Genomic DNA, 19460 nt, shown 5'->3' with positions numbered 1-19460 from the left:
TCCTCTACCTGCTACATTCCCTCCTTGGCCCCTTTCTATGTTTCTTGTTTGACTTGTTTTCCCTTGGCTCAAGCATCTGGAAGTTTCCTGGCTACACACACAAATGTTGTGATAGATAATGAGGCAGTGACCCTCAGTTTTGGCTCCTTTCTAGTTTTCAGTGTGTATGCGCACAGGATTCAGTCAACACGCACAGCCCTCTCAGGTCTGCTGTGGCTCCTGCAGGGTTCTTGGTGCCTTTTTAAAGGGACATGCTTATTAGCTATTGCATTTTAACTTTTACACTTACCTTCCTCACTCCTGGTTCCTTTCCATTTTGTGAGATGCCCCATACGTGGAATGGGCATAGCTTATATGGGCAATGCGGTGAGGTCCTGGAGTCGACTACAGATATCTTGAAGTGACAGTAATGGAGTGAGGGGATCTTCATTCGGGTTCAGGACGTCAACTGTGGGACTGATGGTTCTGCACTTGACCTCTTGGCCTCACATTTCTGTTTGATCCCCCACAGGGTACTTGGTGCTCAAAGAGTTGGGTATCAAAGTAGAAAAGTACGTTGCCTCCGAAATCTGTGCAGAGTCCATCACCGTGGGCACCATTAAGCATGAAGGCCAAATCAAATACGTGGATGACGTCAGGAACATCACAAAGGGAAATGTGAGGGTGGTCTATTTTCCTGGGGTTCATCTTTTACTTGTTTTTTTTTTTTTGTACCCTGGAATTTAGTCTCATGGTATGCTATCTCCTTCCCTCAGGCCTAGGGTTCTGGGTAGAAGAGAATCAGAGACATTTCTGAAAAAGTGACGTAATAGGAATAATTCAGGACTTTTAGTGGAATATGGGCATTGCCTGAGGCTCCATGCACTGGGACTGGGGTTGCTGACTGAGCAAGTTTCTGAGTTTTCTTAGCAACTTCTCTAAGAATTTAAGCTTTCTTTATTTTAAATTAAAAATAATTTATCATCATCATCGTGTGTGTGTGTGTGTGTGTGCGTGCGCTCATGCACATGGATGAGGGTGCCAGTACCGTGGTCCATGTGCAGAGACGAGAGGACAGCTTGGTGGAGTCAATCCTTTTCTTCCACACTTAGATGAGTTTTGGTGATCACGCCAGGTTGCCAAGCTGGCATGGCAGGTACTTCAGTCCTACAGACCATCTTGCCTGCCCCAGAATCAAGGCTTCCAGTCCCTCCTCTCTAAGACTCATCCCAGCCTTTTGTGTTTTCCCTCAGATTGATGAGTGGGGCCCATTCGACTTGGTGATTGGTGGAAGCCCTTGCAATGACCTCTCTTGTGTGAACCCTGTCCGAAAAGGCCTGTTTGGTGAGCATCAGTTGTTCTGGTTCACAAAGATCCCACCATATCTGACTGCTGGTCCATATGGGGTATCCCCAATAAGAAGCTGTTGGCTTCTGTTCATCCTTGTTTAGTGTCTTGGTCCTTAAGCACTGCCTGTGCCTTTTGCAAATCCTCAGCCCTCAAAGAAAGGTGTCAGGGAATGGTGTTCTGCTGCTCCCTGTGTCCTTGCCTGGTCATTCCAGGGGACTAAGGGAGTTGGCATGTGAGGGCATTGACTTTACTGATGGGGCTTATTGGGATTCTCTTGGTCTCAGGGAATGTGGAGGCTTGTATCGAAGCTTTCGATCAAATCCTGTTCTCTGATGTTCTGTTTTGGATGTAGAGGGCACTGGCCGACTCTTCTTTGAGTTTTATCGATTGCTAAATCACTCACGCCCTGAGGAGTGTGATGACCGTCCATTCTTCTGGATGTTTGAGAATGTGGTAACCATGGAGGTCGGTGACAAGCGGGACATCTCACAATTCCTGGAGGTGAGTGGCCTGAATGTCAAGACTACTTGGGTCAGGGAAACATTGGCATTGAAGGTTACTGAGTTTTGACAGATGGGGCTGATTCCCCTGTTTGTCGCTGGATCTGGGGGGAAGGATACAGCACACTTTTGAATGCACGGGAGACATTTATCCATAACTTAACCTTGCCCTTGCCAGACAGCAATAATGACACCAACCTCTACTTTTAGTTTAGACAGTTCCTTGTTTCCTCTTTCTTCTGAAAATGGTAGTGTTAAGAGTTACAGAGAAGTTAATTGTCTACCACTTAAATTACCTCAAACACTGTCGTAGGTCTTTGAATTTCATTTCCTTCCTTCCTTCCTTCCTTCCTTTCTTCCTTTTCCTTCCTTCCTTTTTTCTTTTCTTTTCTTTCTTGGTTTTTTTTTTAAATTTATTTATTACATATACAATATTCTGTCTGTGTGTATGTCTGCAGGCCAGAAGAGGGCACCAGACCTCATTAGAGATGGTTGTGAGCCACCATGTGGTTGCTGGGAATTGAACTCAGGACCTTTGGAAGAGCAGGCAATGCTCTTAACCACTGAGCCATCTCTCCAGCCCCCCTTTCTTGGTTTTTCAAGACAGGCTTTTTTTGTGTAGCTCTATCTGTCCTGGAACTTGATCTGTAGACCAGGCTGGCCTCAAACTCACAGAGATCTGCCTGCCTCTGATTCTCTAGTGTTGGGATTCTTTCTTTCTTCCTTCCTTCCTTCCTTTCTTTCTTGAAGGTTTATTATTTCATGTATATGAGTACTCTGTCAACATGTACATTTACATACCAGAAGAGGGCATTGGGTCCCATCATAGGTGGTTGTGGACCACCATGTGGGTGTTGGGAATTGTACTCAGGTCCTCTGGAACAGTAGCTGGTGCTCTTAACCACTGAACCATCTCTCCAGCCCCATTTTTGTTTGTTTTTTAAGACAGAGTCTCTTGTAACCCAGGCTCTCCTTCAACTATCGTTGATCTTCTTCTCTGTACCTCTAAAGAGCCAGGATTAGAGGTGTGTACCACACCTGGACTGTACCTTAGTTTTCTTTAGAATTTTACAATTTTGGCCTCAGGTGTGATAGAATTGGCTATTTTCCAACTGTCATATGTTACCTGTGGCTGAGCGTCCCAAGCCATGCATTGCCCACACTGTCTTTCTGTAGCTGGGATTTGACTTAGTAGATTCAGATGTGAAGAACCTCTACCTCTGGCACATTCTGTCACTGGCATGACTCAGAGTGGGCAGGTCTGATCTGACTAGTCACCCACCATTCACAGGCAGAGATCAGCTGTGTTAGTCATTGTCCTAATTGCTGTGCGGAGACACCATGATACAGGCAACTCTTACAAAATAAACTAATTAGGTGCTTGGTTATAGTTTCAGAGATGTACTCCATTATCATCATAGTGGGGAGCATGATTGCATGCAGATAGGCATGCAGCTGGAGAAGAAGCTGCAAGTTCTACATCCTGATCTATAGGCAGCAGGAAGAGAGGCAGCCTGGACCTGGCATGGGCTTTTGAAACCTCAAAATCCATCCCCAGTGGCATACTTCCTGCAATGAGGCCACACCTCCTAATTCTTCTAATCCTTCCAAACAGTTCCACTTCCTGGTGACTAAACATTCAAATATGTGAGCCTATGGAAGCCATTCTTATACAAACTACCACATTCTACTCTTTGCCCTAACCCTGTAGTCATATCATAATGCAAAATACATTCAGTCTAATCTCAAAAGTTCCCATAGTCTACCATAACCTCAACACTGTTTAAAAGTCAAAGGTTCAAAATCCCTTTAGAGACTCATTGTAGTCTCTTAACTGTAACCCCTTGTAAAAATCAAAATAAAAAAGCAGATCACATGCCTCCAATATGCAATGGCACAGAACATATATTACTATTTCAAAAGAGAAGAGAGGGAACATAATGAGAAAATACTGGACCATAGAAAACTGAAAACCAGCAGGGCAAACTCCAAATCTACATCTCCACATCTGATGTCAAAACACACTTTAGATCTCCAATTTGCCTCAACTTTGTTGAATGTAACACACTTCTCTTCCTTGGGCTGGTTTCAGACTTGGTCCACAGCTCTCTGTGGCAGGAATCCCACAGCTCTGGCATCTCCAACGTCTTGGGATCGCCAACACAATCCAGGCTTTTCCTTCAGACCGACACATTAACGGCCTCTTTGGGCCTCTAGGCAGGGACACCCTTGACACACTCCTGGCCTCAGTTGCATTCCTTTGCCAAGGAGGAAGATTCCATAACCCCTTTCTTGCATTTTTTTTTTATTTTTGAGACAGGGTTTCTCTGTAGTTTTTGGTGCCTGTCCTGGAACTAGCTCTTGTAGACCAGGCTGGCCTCGAACTCACAGAGATCTGCCTGCCTCTGCCTCCCGAATGCTGGGATTAAAGGCGTGCGCCACCACCGCCCGACCCTCTTTCTTGCATTTTTGACTCTAAAACAAGAGCCATGTGAACCAAGTTCTACTGCTTGGTGGGGCTGGAATTTGGGCCCCCTTTTCAGTTCTTCTGCATCAACTTTTTGTTGTTGATGGTTTCCTTCACTGTCTAAACTTTTCTTTAATTCTTTTTCAAAAGTTGGAAACAAAGTTGGGTGGAGTCTTTCCCTGAGGTCACCACTCCATTTATTCCATTTAGCAGCAGGCTTTTCTTTAAGATTTATTTATGATGTATACAGTGTTCTGTCTGGATGCAGGCCTACATGCCAGAAGAGGGCACCAGATCTCCTTATAGATGGTTGTGAGCCACCATGTGGTTGCTGGGAATTGAACTCAAGACCTCTGGAAGAGCAGGCAGTGCTTTTAACCTCTGAGCCATCTCTCCAGCCCTGCATCAGGCTTTTTTTTTTTTTTTTTTTTTTTAAGAAAACCTTCATATCTCCTTGGACATTGGATTTAGCTCTATTACACTTTCTGGTGCTTCTTTCCCCCTCAAAATGTATTTTTTTTTTATCCAGCTCGATTCTTTTCATTACAGCTTGACATAAGAATGATTACTGATAACCACACTACATGATCTTCCTGAAATCTTCTCTGTCAAAGCCCTTAATCCAAAAATTCTTCAGTTTAGCCTCAGGCAGATATTTAGGACAGGAGCAGAGAACAGCCACATTCTTTGCTAAGGTATCACAAGGATGGTCTCTAGACCACTTACTAATATTCTTCCCCTCTGAAACTTCTTGAGCTGGCCCACATTGCTCTAAGTGTCACTGCCCGTGTTCCTACCGGTGTGCCCCACTTCCAAGTTTTAGTGTTCAGATGCTTTTCTATCCACATTCTGCCAACAAACAGCATAGTCAGCTCTCTCACAGCAATACCCAACTCCTGGTACGAACTTCTGTCTTGGTACTGTTCTATTGCTGTGAACACACATTAGCTCTGCTCCAGCCAGCCTCCTGGTGAGAACTGTCTGTCTCCTTGTCTCTTGCATAGCTAGGAAAACCTTGTCACCTGACAGATCAGACCTGGGCTGACTAACAGCTGAGTCTTGGGGTGTCTCCAGCAGCTCCCCTTCTCTTCCTGCAGTGTAACCCAGTGATGATTGATGCCATCAAGGTTTCTGCCGCTCACAGGGCCCGGTACTTCTGGGGCAACCTGCCCGGGATGAACAGGTAAGAACCCTGAGAGAGACGGGTACCAGAAAAGTTATATACAAGTCTTATTGACATTTCAATCTTCTAGAAAGTCCTGGCTTTAGGATGCTCTGAACTGGAGCACTGGGCAGAATTGCTTCGGCAACTGCCTTGTTCTAGCTGCAAGGTAGGTGTTTCTCAAGGTCCCCTTGAGGACTGAGAACCCTGACACCACCCTATTCTTCCTGTTGTGTTAAGGCTTCCATTGCAAATGTTAAAGAAACCATACCTTCTGCCACTAGGATGAAGTAGGGCCTGGTCTAGTGACTAGTGACCAACAAGGGGGCAGAGCTGAGGTGTCAAACAGTAGCACAGACACTAGGTACCTCTACTTTTCTCAGTCAGGATCATTTTCCACCCTTAAAATTTTTTTTGAGATTATAATTTAATTATAACATTGCTTCCTCCAAATCCTTCTGTGTACTCCTCCCTGTTCTCCTTTAAACTCATGGCCTTACTTTTTAATCAACTGTTAATGTATACATATATGTATTTGTATATACATATATATTCCTAAATATAACCCTTTCACATCCATATGCTACTGGTACGTATGTTTTCAGGGCTGTTTGGCACTAGACAACCATTTGGTGAGCTCTTCCCTGGGGAAGGCCACCCTTCCCGTTGCTTTCCTCAGTTGCTTATAGTTCTCTGTGTAGGTTGAGGCTTCGTGGGCTTTCCTCATCCACTTTGGCGTGTTTGTTGGTGTCATCTTTGTTCATCTCACGTTTGTGTAGTTATAGCCAGTGCTCAGTCCTAAGCAGCTCTGCAGAGGCCGCTTTGTGCCGTCCTTTGTGATTTCAGGAACAGCTTGTCGGCTAAGCCGGGAAATGCCACTGTAGTGACCATCCAAATGTGCAAGAGTCACACTGGGAAACACTTTCTGAAGAATGTGCTAGAAGCCTAAATTCTGGGAGTCTGGCAGAGTGTGGACAGAAGTTAGAGCATCCTGAAACAGCTTGGAGATTTCTCTCAGATAGTGTAGCTTTTTTTAGTTCACGTTTTTAATATTGTTTCCACCCCTCGGACAGTTAATATTTATGCAGCTAACCACCTAATCAGAAGGTACCATGTTCTTGTTTGGAATCACATGGGCTGATCCATTCAACATTCAAGCGCTCCCTGCCAAGCACTGTATTGCTGCCAATTCAATGGGGGACACGATGATGTCAGGGGCTCTTGTAGGGTAGACATTAGTGGGAGAGTAGAGAACACAGGGAGTAATTGTATATTCAGGGCTGGGGAGGTGGCATTGGAAAGTAGGGTGGGGGAAAGGGAGAGGCCTCATCCAGCAGAGCTAAAGGAACAGAGCCAATCGAGGCAGAAGAGAGGGAGGGCTCTGGGTAGATGGTGGGCAGGCATCCCCAGACCAGCTTGCAGAGCAGTGTTCTTAAGTCAAGAGTGGCTTGAAAAGACCAACGCAAGTATCTCTGGCTGGATACTATGGGCGCAATATACGGTGCCATTCAATATGATATTAGAAGAGATTAATTTTAATGAATTTAAGCAATTAAGATATACTGTGTCTAGTAAAAGGAAAAGAGAAAGAGAGCAGAGATGGGCACATTGCAGAAGGAGGTGAGATGATCAACTATTACGCTGTGTCCCGGAAGGGGTCATCCAGTGAGAAGGCAGATGAGATTAGTGGAGATTGTAGGATGGCAGGATATCTGCACATTTGTTTACGCATTTGGTGGCTTCAAGGCTAAGAGCTCAGATGGGTGACAGAGTGGTGAAGGGGAACGAGTCAGATGGGGGGAACGCAAGTAAAGGAATCCAACGCTAGCTCCAAATGGGGCGTAATAAGGGGTTCCTTATTAAAGGGACACTCACAGATCACAACGGGACACAGGCAAGGAATTCAACATCCAGGTGTGGAAAGCAGGGAGCGAATTATAATGTAAATATCTGTGTTTTTTGATGGTCTTAGGCAACTCCTGTAAAAGGGTTGCCCACCCCTAAAGGGGTTGAGATTCACAGATTGAGAACTGCTGATCTAGACCAAACTCCTCGATTACGTTTGTCTGGTTTGCAGTGTTCCCCTGTAGTGCACCCAGCCCTCTGTGCGAGCCTCACTTTGCCCGATACTAAAACCTAAAATCCACAGAAACACTCCCTCTGGGCGCTGGGCCATACTCTTCAGGGACTGGTGGACTCTCGGTCTCACCATACAGACTTGTTGGTTCTCACCCTGGGGCTGAACATGGTCACTGCCAGAGTACACCTGGGCAGATTCTCTCCTCGCCCGACTTGTGAGGTCTCTAGCGTGGACCCGCAGGCAGATGCTGGAGAATAACGGGTTTTGGCTGTTCCCAGGCCCGTGATAGCTTCCAAGAATGATAAGCTCGAGCTGCAGGACTGCCTGGAGTTCAGTAGGACAGCAAAGGTAAGATGCTGAGCGGGCTGTGCTGCACCTTCTGGAACACTGACCTGGGCTCTCTGCACGCGGCTCCTGCTTATTCCCGCACAGACCCCTGGTGCTGGGCCTCTTTCCCCACACACTCTTCTGTCTCTTCTTCAAGTTCAGAGTGACAACCCCAGCAGGAAGACACAACCGCGCTCTGCAGCGGTAATGTTGGAGGCAGGGAGGCTGTGCTGCAGGTGCTCTTTGCAGTAAGGACAGTGGCAGATGCTGTTGCCAAAGGCTGTGCTGTGAAGTCACAGATGCACAGCGAGGCCTCAGCGCCTTCTCCTCCGTGTCTGCGAAAAGCAGAGGCCTGTTGCTCAAGCGCTGGTTGGCCATTCTGAGTCTAGATGGTTTCTGCTCTTAATGACCTCATCGATCAATAACTGGTGTCTTGGCCCCCATGTGATCCTTCATGGTCACTAAAATCTATGTAGCATTTGTGGAAGCATAAAGAATTTCTCCAGTCTCTGTCCTCTCCCTGTGTCTGCCTGTCCCTGCCAGCTCTCCAGACCCATGCCTTCAGTCCTCTGCCCTCTGATGCTTCTGAGCCTGACCCCACTTATAAGCCTTCTGTGCTCACCCCGCGATATTGTTTTGTTCTCCAGTTAAAGAAAGTACAGACAATAACCACCAAGTCGAACTCCATCAGACAGGGGAAAAACCAGCTTTTCCCTGTAGTGATGAATGGCAAGGACGATGATTTGTGGTGCACTGAGCTCGAAAGGTGAGCGCATAGTTACTTTGCTATTGCTGTGATAGGACACAAGGACATTTATAAAACAAAGGGTTTATTTGTGTTTATGGTTCCAGAGGAATTAGAGTCCATGATATCAGGGAAGTAGGAAATGTGGCAGTAAGCACGGTGGCTCCAGAGGAAAGCTAGAACTTCCATCTGCAAGCGTGAATACAGAGAGAGAGAAAGTGAACTAAAAATGGTGGACTCTTTAAACTCACAAAGGTCTCCCCCAGTGACATGCTTACTACAGCAAGGTCGCATCTTCTCAACCTACCCCAAAAGCATTACCAACTGGGGACTGTTCAAATGTCATTATCAACTGGGAACTGTATTCAAATGTCTGAGACTATGGGGTGCTTATTACTCATTACCACAGTGAACAAGGCTGCACTTGGAAGGGCAATCTGTGGGGACAGAAACAGGAAGGAGAATGTGTAGTCTGAGCCAGCAGTACACACAACATTAGTTCCTTAGCTTTAGCTGCCTTGGTTCCTCCAGGGCCCACTGGCCTATGTAGTGGGGTCTGCGTGATAACAGCTTTTCAGAACTAGCCCTTATTTTCCCGCAGAAATGGTGGCATGTGGTAATGAGAAATCTCAGGGATAAACAAGGTTATTTGATAGTACTGCCTCTCGGTCACCTGCACTGCCCTGACATTTCCCTGTCCCAACTTTCTGGGTTCTTTGGAAAATGGGAAACACCTCTGCAATTTCAGCCACACTCCTCATGGGGCAGCTGATTCCTCCTTGATCATGGATGTCTTTGATCTCTCACACTTTATTGGGCTAAGTGGTCCATTGTCATGTGAAGATCCGTCTCTTGGATTTCAAGTTTTTTTCTTCTTTTTCTTTTTTATGTTGTACCTCTATTCTGAAGACTTTAAGACTTTTGTATTGAATATTTTCAACACAAATCTCAGTCCTGGTTTTATTTTTTTCTTTAACAAATAGTGTTAATAAAAATATAACTGCTTTTTAGGGGTAAGGCAAAGTCTCACTCTGTAGCCAGCTTGGAACTCAGTATGTAGCTAGGCTGGCCACAAACTCATGGCAAACTCATGGTCACAAACTCTTGCTTTGGTCTCCCAAGTGCTGCACGACAGGCATGATCTACCACGCACAGCCTAGAAAGTTAATTTCTGGGTTGGAGAGAGGGATCAGCAGGTAAAGATATTTGCTGCTCAAGCCAGATGACCTTAATTTGACCTAAGAAAGTTGCCCTCTGCCCAAACACATATACGCATGTATATGCACAAACAAAATTCAAATAATTGAAAAATAGTAATTTCTCATTAGTAGAAAAACTGTAGATAACATTGCTCAGTCTATCTACGAAGAGAACCTTCTGGAAACGCTAGCATAAGGCGTTCAGAGTTGTGATTCAGAGGCCTGGGCAGAAGGATGACACAGTGGAGCTTTCAAAGCAAAGGAAAGCAACCCTGGGGACAGCCATTGGCCTATTGGTGCTGTTTCTAGAACTGGATTTTAAAAATTTATTTCTTTAAAATATTATTGCATGTGGATTGTTGTTTTGCCTGAATCTATGTCTGTGCTTGGACAAATGCCGTTGGCAGACTCTAAACTGTAGTAAACTGAACTGGGGCTGAAAAATCTGCTCTGCTCTTTTCGGAGTAGCTTTGTTCCTTCTTAAAGAATGTGCAGGACTGAGGAGAGGGCTTAGGCATTAAAGTACTTGTCAGGCAAGCATGGGGTTTTGAGTTCAAGATAAGTAAGGCAAGCAGAACAGGAGGATCCCTGGCATTGCTGACCGGCCAGCCTAGCCTAATATGTAGATTCCAAGAGACCCTGTCTCAAGAAACAAGAGAGGTGAATGCATGGTCCTTGAGGAATGACACCTGAGGACTTAGGATGACCGCTGGCCACATGGACACAGACATGTGCACACATACATCTCTTCACCCCAAGAAGTCGCTAAACTTCTCTTATTGTGTTTTAGAGTCAAATACAAGTGGGTGGGCTGATTGACAGTCATTCATGGATTAATTCACACTAGGCATTTAAAAATGGTCCCTGTAGAGCACCTAAGGACCAGAAGCACAGTCCCTGTGAGGGTGACACAAGACAGCATCAGTGCCCTGTGACTGTTATAGTTGTATCAGCTGTCAGCAAGTATTCTGAGGAACCAGTGGGGTCTAGAAGGTTCCTTTAAGCCTAATAGTCCTGAGTGAAGCCTGGTAGCCTTCCTAGGCCTGACTTCCAGAACAGTTGTTCTTGTGTACTAGGGACCTGGGTCTTTCTAACCTGGTGCCTTTTCACTCTGTTCTTCCCAGGATCTTCGGCTTTCCTGCACACTACACAGACGTGTCCAACATGGGCCGTGGTGCCCGCCAGAAGCTGCTGGGGAAGTCCTGGAGTGTGCCAGTCATCAGACACCTCTTTGCCCCCTTGAAGGACTATTTTGCATGTGAATAGTTCTGGAGTCTTGGGGTCATATTGATCCTCGAAGCACCCTTCCTTAGTTTACCTCTTGGGGTCTCACTATATCCTCAGCTCTCTTCTGCTCAGTGGTAGCAGAGCCTCCTGTCCCTACGGGGCACCTCTCTGTGCACAGCTCAGAACCTCTCTGTGCACATCTTACAGTGGCCCAACATGGTCCTCATGTTTTCCAAGTTTAAAACTTTAAAACCAAGCTGAGTGGTGGTGGTGCACGTCTTTACTCCCAGTGCTTGGGAGGCAGAGGCAGTCGATCACTGTGAGTTCGAGACCAGCCTGGTCTACAGAACAAGTTCCAGGACAGTCAAGACTACACAGAGAAACCCTGCATTGAAAGACCAGAGTCATGTGACAACATGGGAGAAACTGTGCTTTGTTTCTGCTGATTTTTAGGCTGAAAGATAACAGATGCATAGAGTTTTCCCTTTTGTTTCATTAAAACCAGTGTTTCTCAGCAATAATCTCATCTGCACTTTGTTCTTCTGTGGAAGTGTGCTGTTGGTCATCCATGCATTAAGCACAGGGATGCCTGGGGTCCACAGGGACTCATGGTGCTCTCAAAGCCCTGCACTACCGTGCCCTGGGGACTTCCGACAGTCAGTCCTTCTCTAGCCCTATTGGCAGTATCACTTCATCTGTGACTGCTCCAGGGAGGACAGCGGGCTAGGACATTTAAGCCCTAGATTCTAGTTATTTTCTGTTTCTCTGAGCTGATGAACCTAGTGGCACATCTTTAATCTAAGCATAGGGAAAGCAGAAGCAGGTGGATCTTCAGGAGGTCAGGACAGCCCAGTCTACACATGAAGTTCCAGGCTAGCCAGGGCCACACAGTGAGACCCTGTATGAAACAAAACATCCCCTCTGCCCAGAGAAAACAAAAGCGAAAACCAACGCAAAACCCCACACTCTAACCCAAAGCAACCCAGCATTTATTTGGCTTGCATTTCCAGGTCCCAGACCATCATCGAGAGAAGTTAGGGCAGGAACTCCAGCAGGAACTGAAAGCAAAACCATGAAGAAAGGCTGCTTACTGGCTGACTCACTGATTTGCTCAGCTAGCTTCTTACACAGCCTATGAATAGCACCTGTCCAAAGTGGCCTGGACCCTCCCACATCAATCATCAATCAAGACAATCTTTCAGAGACCTCGCCCCAGGCCAATCTGACCTGGGTAGTCCTTGAATGAGACTTCCTTTTCTCAGGTGACTCTAGGTTGTGTCGAGTTGACAAAACCAACTAACTAGGACACCTGGCAAAGGCTTGGCTGTGTCACCTGTCTCCAGACTTCTTAGGAAGCTAAGATGATTGGTACCCAAGCAGAAGAACATGAGTCCTGATGTCTACGGTTCCTTACAGCTTCCGTGGGAGCCTACTGAATCCCACTTCCCTATTGTCCAGTTGACAATTTTATCTTTAAAGACCAGGCTGGCTGGGAATGGCTCTTGTGATTCTAACAAGCTTTTTAAGTTTTTGATTTTATCTATTATTATTATTATTATTGTGATGATGATGATGAGTGTTTAGCACAACATATGTGTGGAGGTCACAGGACAACTTTGTAGAATGGGTTCTACTTCCTTCTTTACATAGGCCCTGGGTATCATATTCAAGTCATCAGACTTGGGCAGCAGCCTCCCTCACCATGAAACATTTCACAGGCACTTAACGTGATCTTTTATCTAGACTGGTTTACAGTGAGTTGGATGCCCAGACTAACATCATATCTATCGGCCATTTAAAGATGTACTTGTTTCTTTGCACTCAAAACTGTAATTGTCTCCAGTGACTCCTCCTTAGTTTAGTCAGAGACAGCTAGCAACCAAGGTGTTCAACACCCAGAGCCCAACATGACATGCTCCTGCCTTTAATTAAGAAGTAGGGGCAAAGGAGAGGCCATATTTTAGTTACTAGCATGTGGGTAAGATGTGAATGGGGGCATGTGACCCTACATCAACCTCACACTGATCCCTCTCTGCATCATGGTGTGACATGGCTTGACCTTCATAGGTCAGGGCCTCACAGGGTCTGGATCAGCGTTAACTAGTAGCAGGTAGGGTGTGAAGAAGCTTCGCAACTGGAAGGATGGGAAACCATACAGGTTGTTAGAAAGTTGCCTCTGGCTAGAGAGTCCCTGGTGAGATTTGCCATGGTGACACAACTGGCAATTAGCAAAAGAAGGGGCCTGTATACTCTACTCTCTGAGGACTTGGGACCAGAGGGATGGCTGCTGCCCAATTAAGCCATCTTGTGTACAGCTCTGCACCAAATGCCAGGACAAGATGAAGCGGAATAAGCAGCTCCCTCCTCAGAACCTCAAAAGAAGGAACCGACGGGCCCTCCAGGTGAGGGGCTCTGGGGTGTCCCGGCCTGCTTGTGAGGCAGCTGGTGGAGACCTCGAGGGGGGCTGTTGTAATCTGTAACTTTTCTCAGGCTAGGCTAGGCTTGAATCTGAGTGACCCAGGCTGTGTGACTGTGGGAGAGGACGGACATATTGGGACAAGTGTTGGAGTTGGCATCCGATGGAGGTCTCTTGGAATGCTCTTGTGGGTTTGTGTCTGGGGTCTGTCACGCTGCTGTGTTGCCTCGAGCAGATGCCTTGAGTTCTGGAGCGTTTAATTTCACATTTAAAAGGCAAGATGGATACATCCTATACACTTTATAGGTTAGTGAATTCCATGGGCGTGATCTGGAGAAAATGCTTTGCTTGGTGCCCCTAAGGCAGCAGGCCTTACACTTGAAACAGACAGCATTAAGAAAATGAAAGCCATCTGTCATCCTGGTGTTAATGGCAGTGAAGATGTGGTAATGAAAGCAACAAACAACGTTTATGAATCACAAAATCCTTAAAAAAAAAAGATGGGGCAGTATTGCCCAGATGTGCAACAGCTGCCCACTGATACCAATGTTGGCAACAGCAGCATCTGGTGTTGTGTCCTCACTGTCCTATACTATCTGAGTTCTTAGTGTCCCTTGTTAGGGAAGGAACAAGGTGGCTTTGGGGGCGAGGTGGGGATCTTGTCCGAGTTTCAGAACCTGGCTCTGGCCGTGTGGAGGAGCACGGTGAGCACCAGGCACATAACTCTCCCATTCTTCCATCTCTCGTGTTTTCTAGCTAAGTGATGAAGTGTAGGTAATAGGATGTTCTTGGTCCTTTATTTTTCTCTGGAGCCAGATTATCTAGGGTCCCATATTGGTGGCCTATTTCTTCTTGTGAATGTGGGTGTTTTGGTATCTTCATTGGGTCTCTCCACTCCCCAGTTATGAACCTTCAGCCTCACATGGGCTGATATGTGGCTCAAATGATTGAGTGTTTGGGAAGCATGGCTGGGAATGCTATTTCCTGCAGTTGAGCCCTCTTAGAAACTTCTGGGAGGCCTGACCACTGCAGCTATAGGGGAAGAGAGTTGGGAGTGGCCCCTTCACAGGGTCACACAGCTATCAGGTTTATTGTAGCAAATAGAAGCCTGATCTCTGAAGCCAGTCTGTCTTTGCTCCTTGATCCTGCCTGCATCTTGTTTTGCTTTGCTTTGGTGGAACTTAAAATTCCCTGCAGCCTTTGGCCCTTGTACAATCTGTTGCCTTCAAGCTGCCTTCCTACCTTCCAGTCCCACTGCCCTCCTTTCTCACTGCCTATCTTGCTTCCCCCCTTTTTTCTTCTTCTGTCAAAATGTATTGAGTTCAAAAAACTTGGAATTAAATTTTTATACGTATTAATGTGTGTATATGTGTGCCGTGCACGTCCACACGCTCCATAGCCTGTGTGTGGAGGTCAAAAGACAACTTGTGGGAGTCAGTTTTCTCCTTCTATGATGTGGGTCCTGTCTCTATTGCCCCAGTGCTGGGATTATAGGTACTTACTGTCATGCCAGGCTCTTATGTGCATGCTGGGGATTTGAACTCAGGTCCTCATGCTTGCACACCAAGCACTTTGCTGATGGAGCCATGTCCCTAGTCCCTGTTTTTGATTGAGTGTGGGTCTTGAAGTCTCTATCCGTGATGCATCATGATAGCCTGTAATCTTGGCACTTGGGAGGCAGAGGCAGGAATGTTTGTGCAAGATGGAAGACAGCATGATCTACAGACCGAGTTCCTGTCTGGGCTACATAGTGGGACTCTGACTCTAGAAGCAGCGACAGGAACAAAAATGGTGTGTGTGTGTGTGTGTGTGTGTGTGTGATAGAATGGTATGGAGCCCAGATTAGCCTTGCACCTATGCTTCTCTTGCCTTCAGCTCCCAAGCGCTGGGATTAGAGGCTGGGTCCACCATACCCGGTTTCCCAAACTGTTTCTCTTTTCCGCTTATTTTCTGATCCAGATGTACTGAGATGAAGATAAGCTTGGTTACTTTTCTTGTCATTGTGAGCAGGTCCATCAGGCATGTCAGCAGAGCACGGCGACAGGCCTCTCTGTGGAGCTGTGAGTGTGTGGCAGTGTGTCTACATCCTAGTGGCTGAGAAGCAGAGAAGGGGAATGCCAGCACTCAGTGGGCTTCTTCCTGCCCCCCTTTTCTATTCAGACCAGGACCCCAGGCCATGGGAAGGTCCCCACCATGCTCAGCATGGGTCTTCTTTCCTCAGTTAAACCGCCTGGAAAATATCCTGCCCTCACAGCCATGCCCAGACTCTCCTAGTTGACTCTAAATATAATCAAATTGTCACTAAGGATTAATGGTGGACTGACTGGGCCACGGGCTTCTCTCTCCTCTATGGCAACTGTCATGGATTGTAGGTGAGCTTTATTTCAGAAACTCTGATTCAGGCACCCCCCAAGACTCCCTGTGCTTCTAGAACTGAGTCTATACCTCACTCCTGTACTAGAAGCACCCCAAACACCCAGATAAGAGGGTATTGCTGTGTAGCCTAGGCTGGCACAGAACTCAGACTCCCAAGGGCTAGGATTCCAGGTGTGCACCATTACACTCATCTCAAAGCACTAGTGACCTGGTCCATTGATCTCATTTTCTCATTAATGTCCTCACATCCCAAGCGAAATAACCTGTAAAGAATGGAATGATGAAGTTGCACAATTCGATAATTGACATGAAGTGAAAGAACTCAGACCTCACTACCACTGAGTGATGACTATGCGCTAGGTGCTAAGGACTTTACACACGGCTAGGGCAAAGCCCTTGCTGCCCGTGCACAAGGCCTAGAGTTTGGATCCTCGGCATCCACAAAAAAGCCAGGTGGGCACTGTTGCCTCTCTGTAATCTCAGCACACGGGAAGCAGAGATGGGGATCTCCAGAGCAAGCTGGCTAGATTAAAGAGATGGTGAGCTCTGGGCTTGAGTGAGAGACCCTGTTTCAGTATATGAGGTGAAGGGTGATAGAGAAAGACACTGGATGCTAACCCTGGGCCTCCACACGTATAGGTACACAGGCATGCACACTGGCACACATTCAAAACATGCATGTCCACACACATGCTATACACATATACACACGCATAAAAACAAATACCTAAAAGAAGAAAAACTTTATCTAGATCTGTTTTCTCCCAGTGGTACTAGAGATGGAACCCAGGGCCTTGTACATGTTAGATAGCTACTGTTAAGCTATGATCCTGGGCAGTACGTATCTCACTTAATTGCAACTCCTAGCAGAGGCAGGGTTTAAACCCAGATATACTTGCTTTGCTATTTAGGAATGTCTTCACATGTAAAATGACATTTTCAGTGTTTCCCCAAAACATTCACAAGTTCTTTAGATGGATCATTGTTATTGAGTTTAATGATATGATTCATTGTCTTTTTTAAAATTTTTAATTTTTTTTTAAGAGAGACTCTCATGTAGGCTGTGCTTAGAGTTCCTGGTACTCTTGACCTCCTATGACCTCCTAATTTCTGGTATTACACCATACTCTGCTGTTCCCTCTTGCTATTTTTCCCCCATATTAACCCTTTTATAATGGTAATAGCACATCTTTTGGGATCAATGTCAACTCTGGGATGTCTTCCCATGCTGCAAAGTGAAGTTGAGTCTCTTGTTGTGATATGCTTGGAGTTCTACCCACCATGGGGACTAGCAGTGTGCAGCCTGGGATGTAGCTGGTTGAGTGCTCACCTAGTATGCCGAAAGCCTGGGTTTGACCCCGGCATCACATAAAACGCATGTGGGGGTACACAAGTGTAATCCCAGCTCTCAGGAGGTGTAGGCAGGAGGATCATCAGTAAGTCAGTCACTGTTACCTTGCCAGATTTCTAGTCATTCTGAGAAAAAATCCTTGGGATTTGACAATTGAGATGAGGCCCAGACTTTCTGGGAGCCTGTGCTCACAATGCAAGCACCTTGCTATGTATTGCCTTTGCCTAGCCCTCAACTGATCTGTTATTAGACCAAGGTTCAGGGCACTCAAGTGTCCACTCTGCCTTCTTTGCCACAGTAGAAACTTTAGGAAGTCAGAGGCTATGTTTGGCTTTAGCTCACCATCAAGTGCCTAGGGCTGGTTTGGTCAGAGAAAACAAATGCTTGTAGCCAGGCTTGGTGGTATAGGCCTGTAATCCCAGCAATTGGAAAGAAACAACGGGAGGGACAGGAGTTCAAGGTTAGTCTCAGTTATGTAGGAAGTGGAAGACTAGTCTGGGCTATATTAGACCCTTCTCAAAAAAAGTGTGAAGTATATAAATAAGTGATATTGAGACAAAGAAACCTTTCTGAGACCTAGATCCAGCTCTGTGATTCTAGGCAAGTGAACTGGCTTCTGAGGCTGCTTCCTGTGCTGTGAAGTGGTATAGTTCATCCTTCCATCAAACATACAAACACTGAGACACAGCCTGGAACTAGAATAGGAAAACTTCACTGCAGGAAGGCAGAAGATAAAGGCATGAAAAGCAAAGAAACTTCTTCTGAAGTGCTAGGAATAAACCGCATGATAGTGCAGGCACTCCTACGAGGTAACTTAAGTTTGTTATTAAGGTCCTGTGCTGGATAGTTTTAGGTCAACTTGCTATAAGTTAAAGCCATCTGAGAGGAGATGCTTCCTCAACTGAGAAAATGCTTCCATAAGATTGGCCTGTAGACAAGCTTATAGGACATTTTCTTTTCTTTTCTTTTCTTTTCTTTTCTTTTCTTTTCTTTTCTTTTCTTTTCTTTCTTCCTTCCTTCCTTCCTTTCTTCCTTCCTTCTTTCTTTCTTTCTTTTTTCTTTTTCTGGTTTTTCGAGACAGGATTTCTCTGTCTCTTTGGAGCCAGTCCTGAAACTTACTCTGTAGACCAGGCTGGCCTTGAACTCACAGAGATCTGCCTGCCTCTGCCTCCCAAGTACTGGGATTAAAGGTGTGTGCCACCACCACCTGGTGTAGGGCATTTTCTTAATTAGTCATTGATGGAGAGGATGCAGTCCATTGTGGGTGGGGCCACTGCTGGGCTAGTGGTCCTGGGTTCTAGAAGAAGGCAGGCTATAGAAGTCATGGTGAGCAAGCCAGTAAGCAGAACCCCTTGATAGTCTCTGCATCTCCCCCTGCCTCTAGTTTAGGTTCCTGCCCTGTTTGAGTTCCTGTCCTGATTTCCCTCCATGACGAACAGTGATAAGTGTAAGCCAAATAAAGTTTCCTCCCTAAATTGCTTTTGGTCATGTTTCATCACAGTAATAGTAACACGAATACAGATGTCTATCACATAAGTTTTGTTTTTTGTTTTTTAGACAAAGTCTGACTGTGGCATAGCTCTATGGCTGACTTTGGATTCACACAGATTCATTTGTCTCTACCTATTGCGTACTGGAATTAAAGGTTTACACCACCACATCAGGTTAATCCATTTTTAATTTTTTTTACATTTATTTGTGTGCATATTTGTGTCTCTCTTTCTGTGTGTGTAGGCATGTGAGAGCCACCACACATATGTAGGAGTCAGAGGACAACTCGCAGGATTCAGTTCTCACCTTCTGTCAGTGGGTTCTGGGGATCAAACTCAGGTTTGGGGGCATTTACGTGTTGAACCATTTTGATGGCCCCCTTTTCTTTTAGTTTTGAGACCGGATCTCGCTGTGTAGCCGGGTGGCCCGTTACTACGTAGCCCAGGCTGGCCTTGAATTTGCAGCGATTCTACTTCCGGTCCAAGTGTGAAGGAGTGGCCCATCACGCCCGGTTTCTTCTTTTTTTTTTTTCTGAGGCAGGGTCTCATGTATTGCTGGAATGACAAGTGTGCTCCACCACAGCCGGTTTCTGCGGTCTTGGAGACCGAATCCAGGCATTCATGCATGCTAGGCGAGCATCAACCAAGCTTCCTCCCGAGCCCATTCAATAATCCACTTTGGTAAAATCAATGTTCTGGGATCCAGCGAACCAAAATGTGCAACTGCACCCCGCCTCCTAAGAGGATTCACATCTCATTGGCCACAACTGACCACGTGCCCAACAGGCTTG

The 19460-nt window shown here is 46.1% G+C and overlaps 1 protein-coding gene across 1 annotated transcript in view; it reads left to right on the top strand.

The window, feature by feature from the left end:
* LOC146892790 (DNA (cytosine-5)-methyltransferase 3C-like) overlaps positions 1-11557 on the top strand; it is a 30104-nt gene extending 18547 nt beyond the window's left edge. Inside the window, exons 14-20 of the mRNA XM_087910861.1 lie at positions 512-657; positions 1233-1323; positions 1682-1830; positions 5394-5479; positions 7817-7886; positions 8513-8631; positions 10934-11557. Coding sequence (XP_087766987.1) covers positions 512-657; positions 1233-1323; positions 1682-1830; positions 5394-5479; positions 7817-7886; positions 8513-8631; positions 10934-11075 — 803 coding nt within the window. The 3' untranslated portion in view covers positions 11076-11557. The remainder of the gene's footprint in view (positions 1-511; positions 658-1232; positions 1324-1681; positions 1831-5393; positions 5480-7816; positions 7887-8512; positions 8632-10933) is intronic.
* The last annotated feature ends 7903 nt before the right edge of the window (positions 11558-19460 follow it).

The sequence above is a fragment of the Myodes glareolus genome, chromosome 10 (assembly GCF_982192425.1).
Source record: "Myodes glareolus chromosome 10, mMyoGla1.1, whole genome shotgun sequence".
NCBI classification, from domain to species: Eukaryota; Metazoa; Chordata; class Mammalia; order Rodentia; family Cricetidae; genus Myodes; species Myodes glareolus.
Note: the sequence above shows the minus strand (reverse complement) of the source record. Positions and strands in the feature narration are given on the sequence as shown.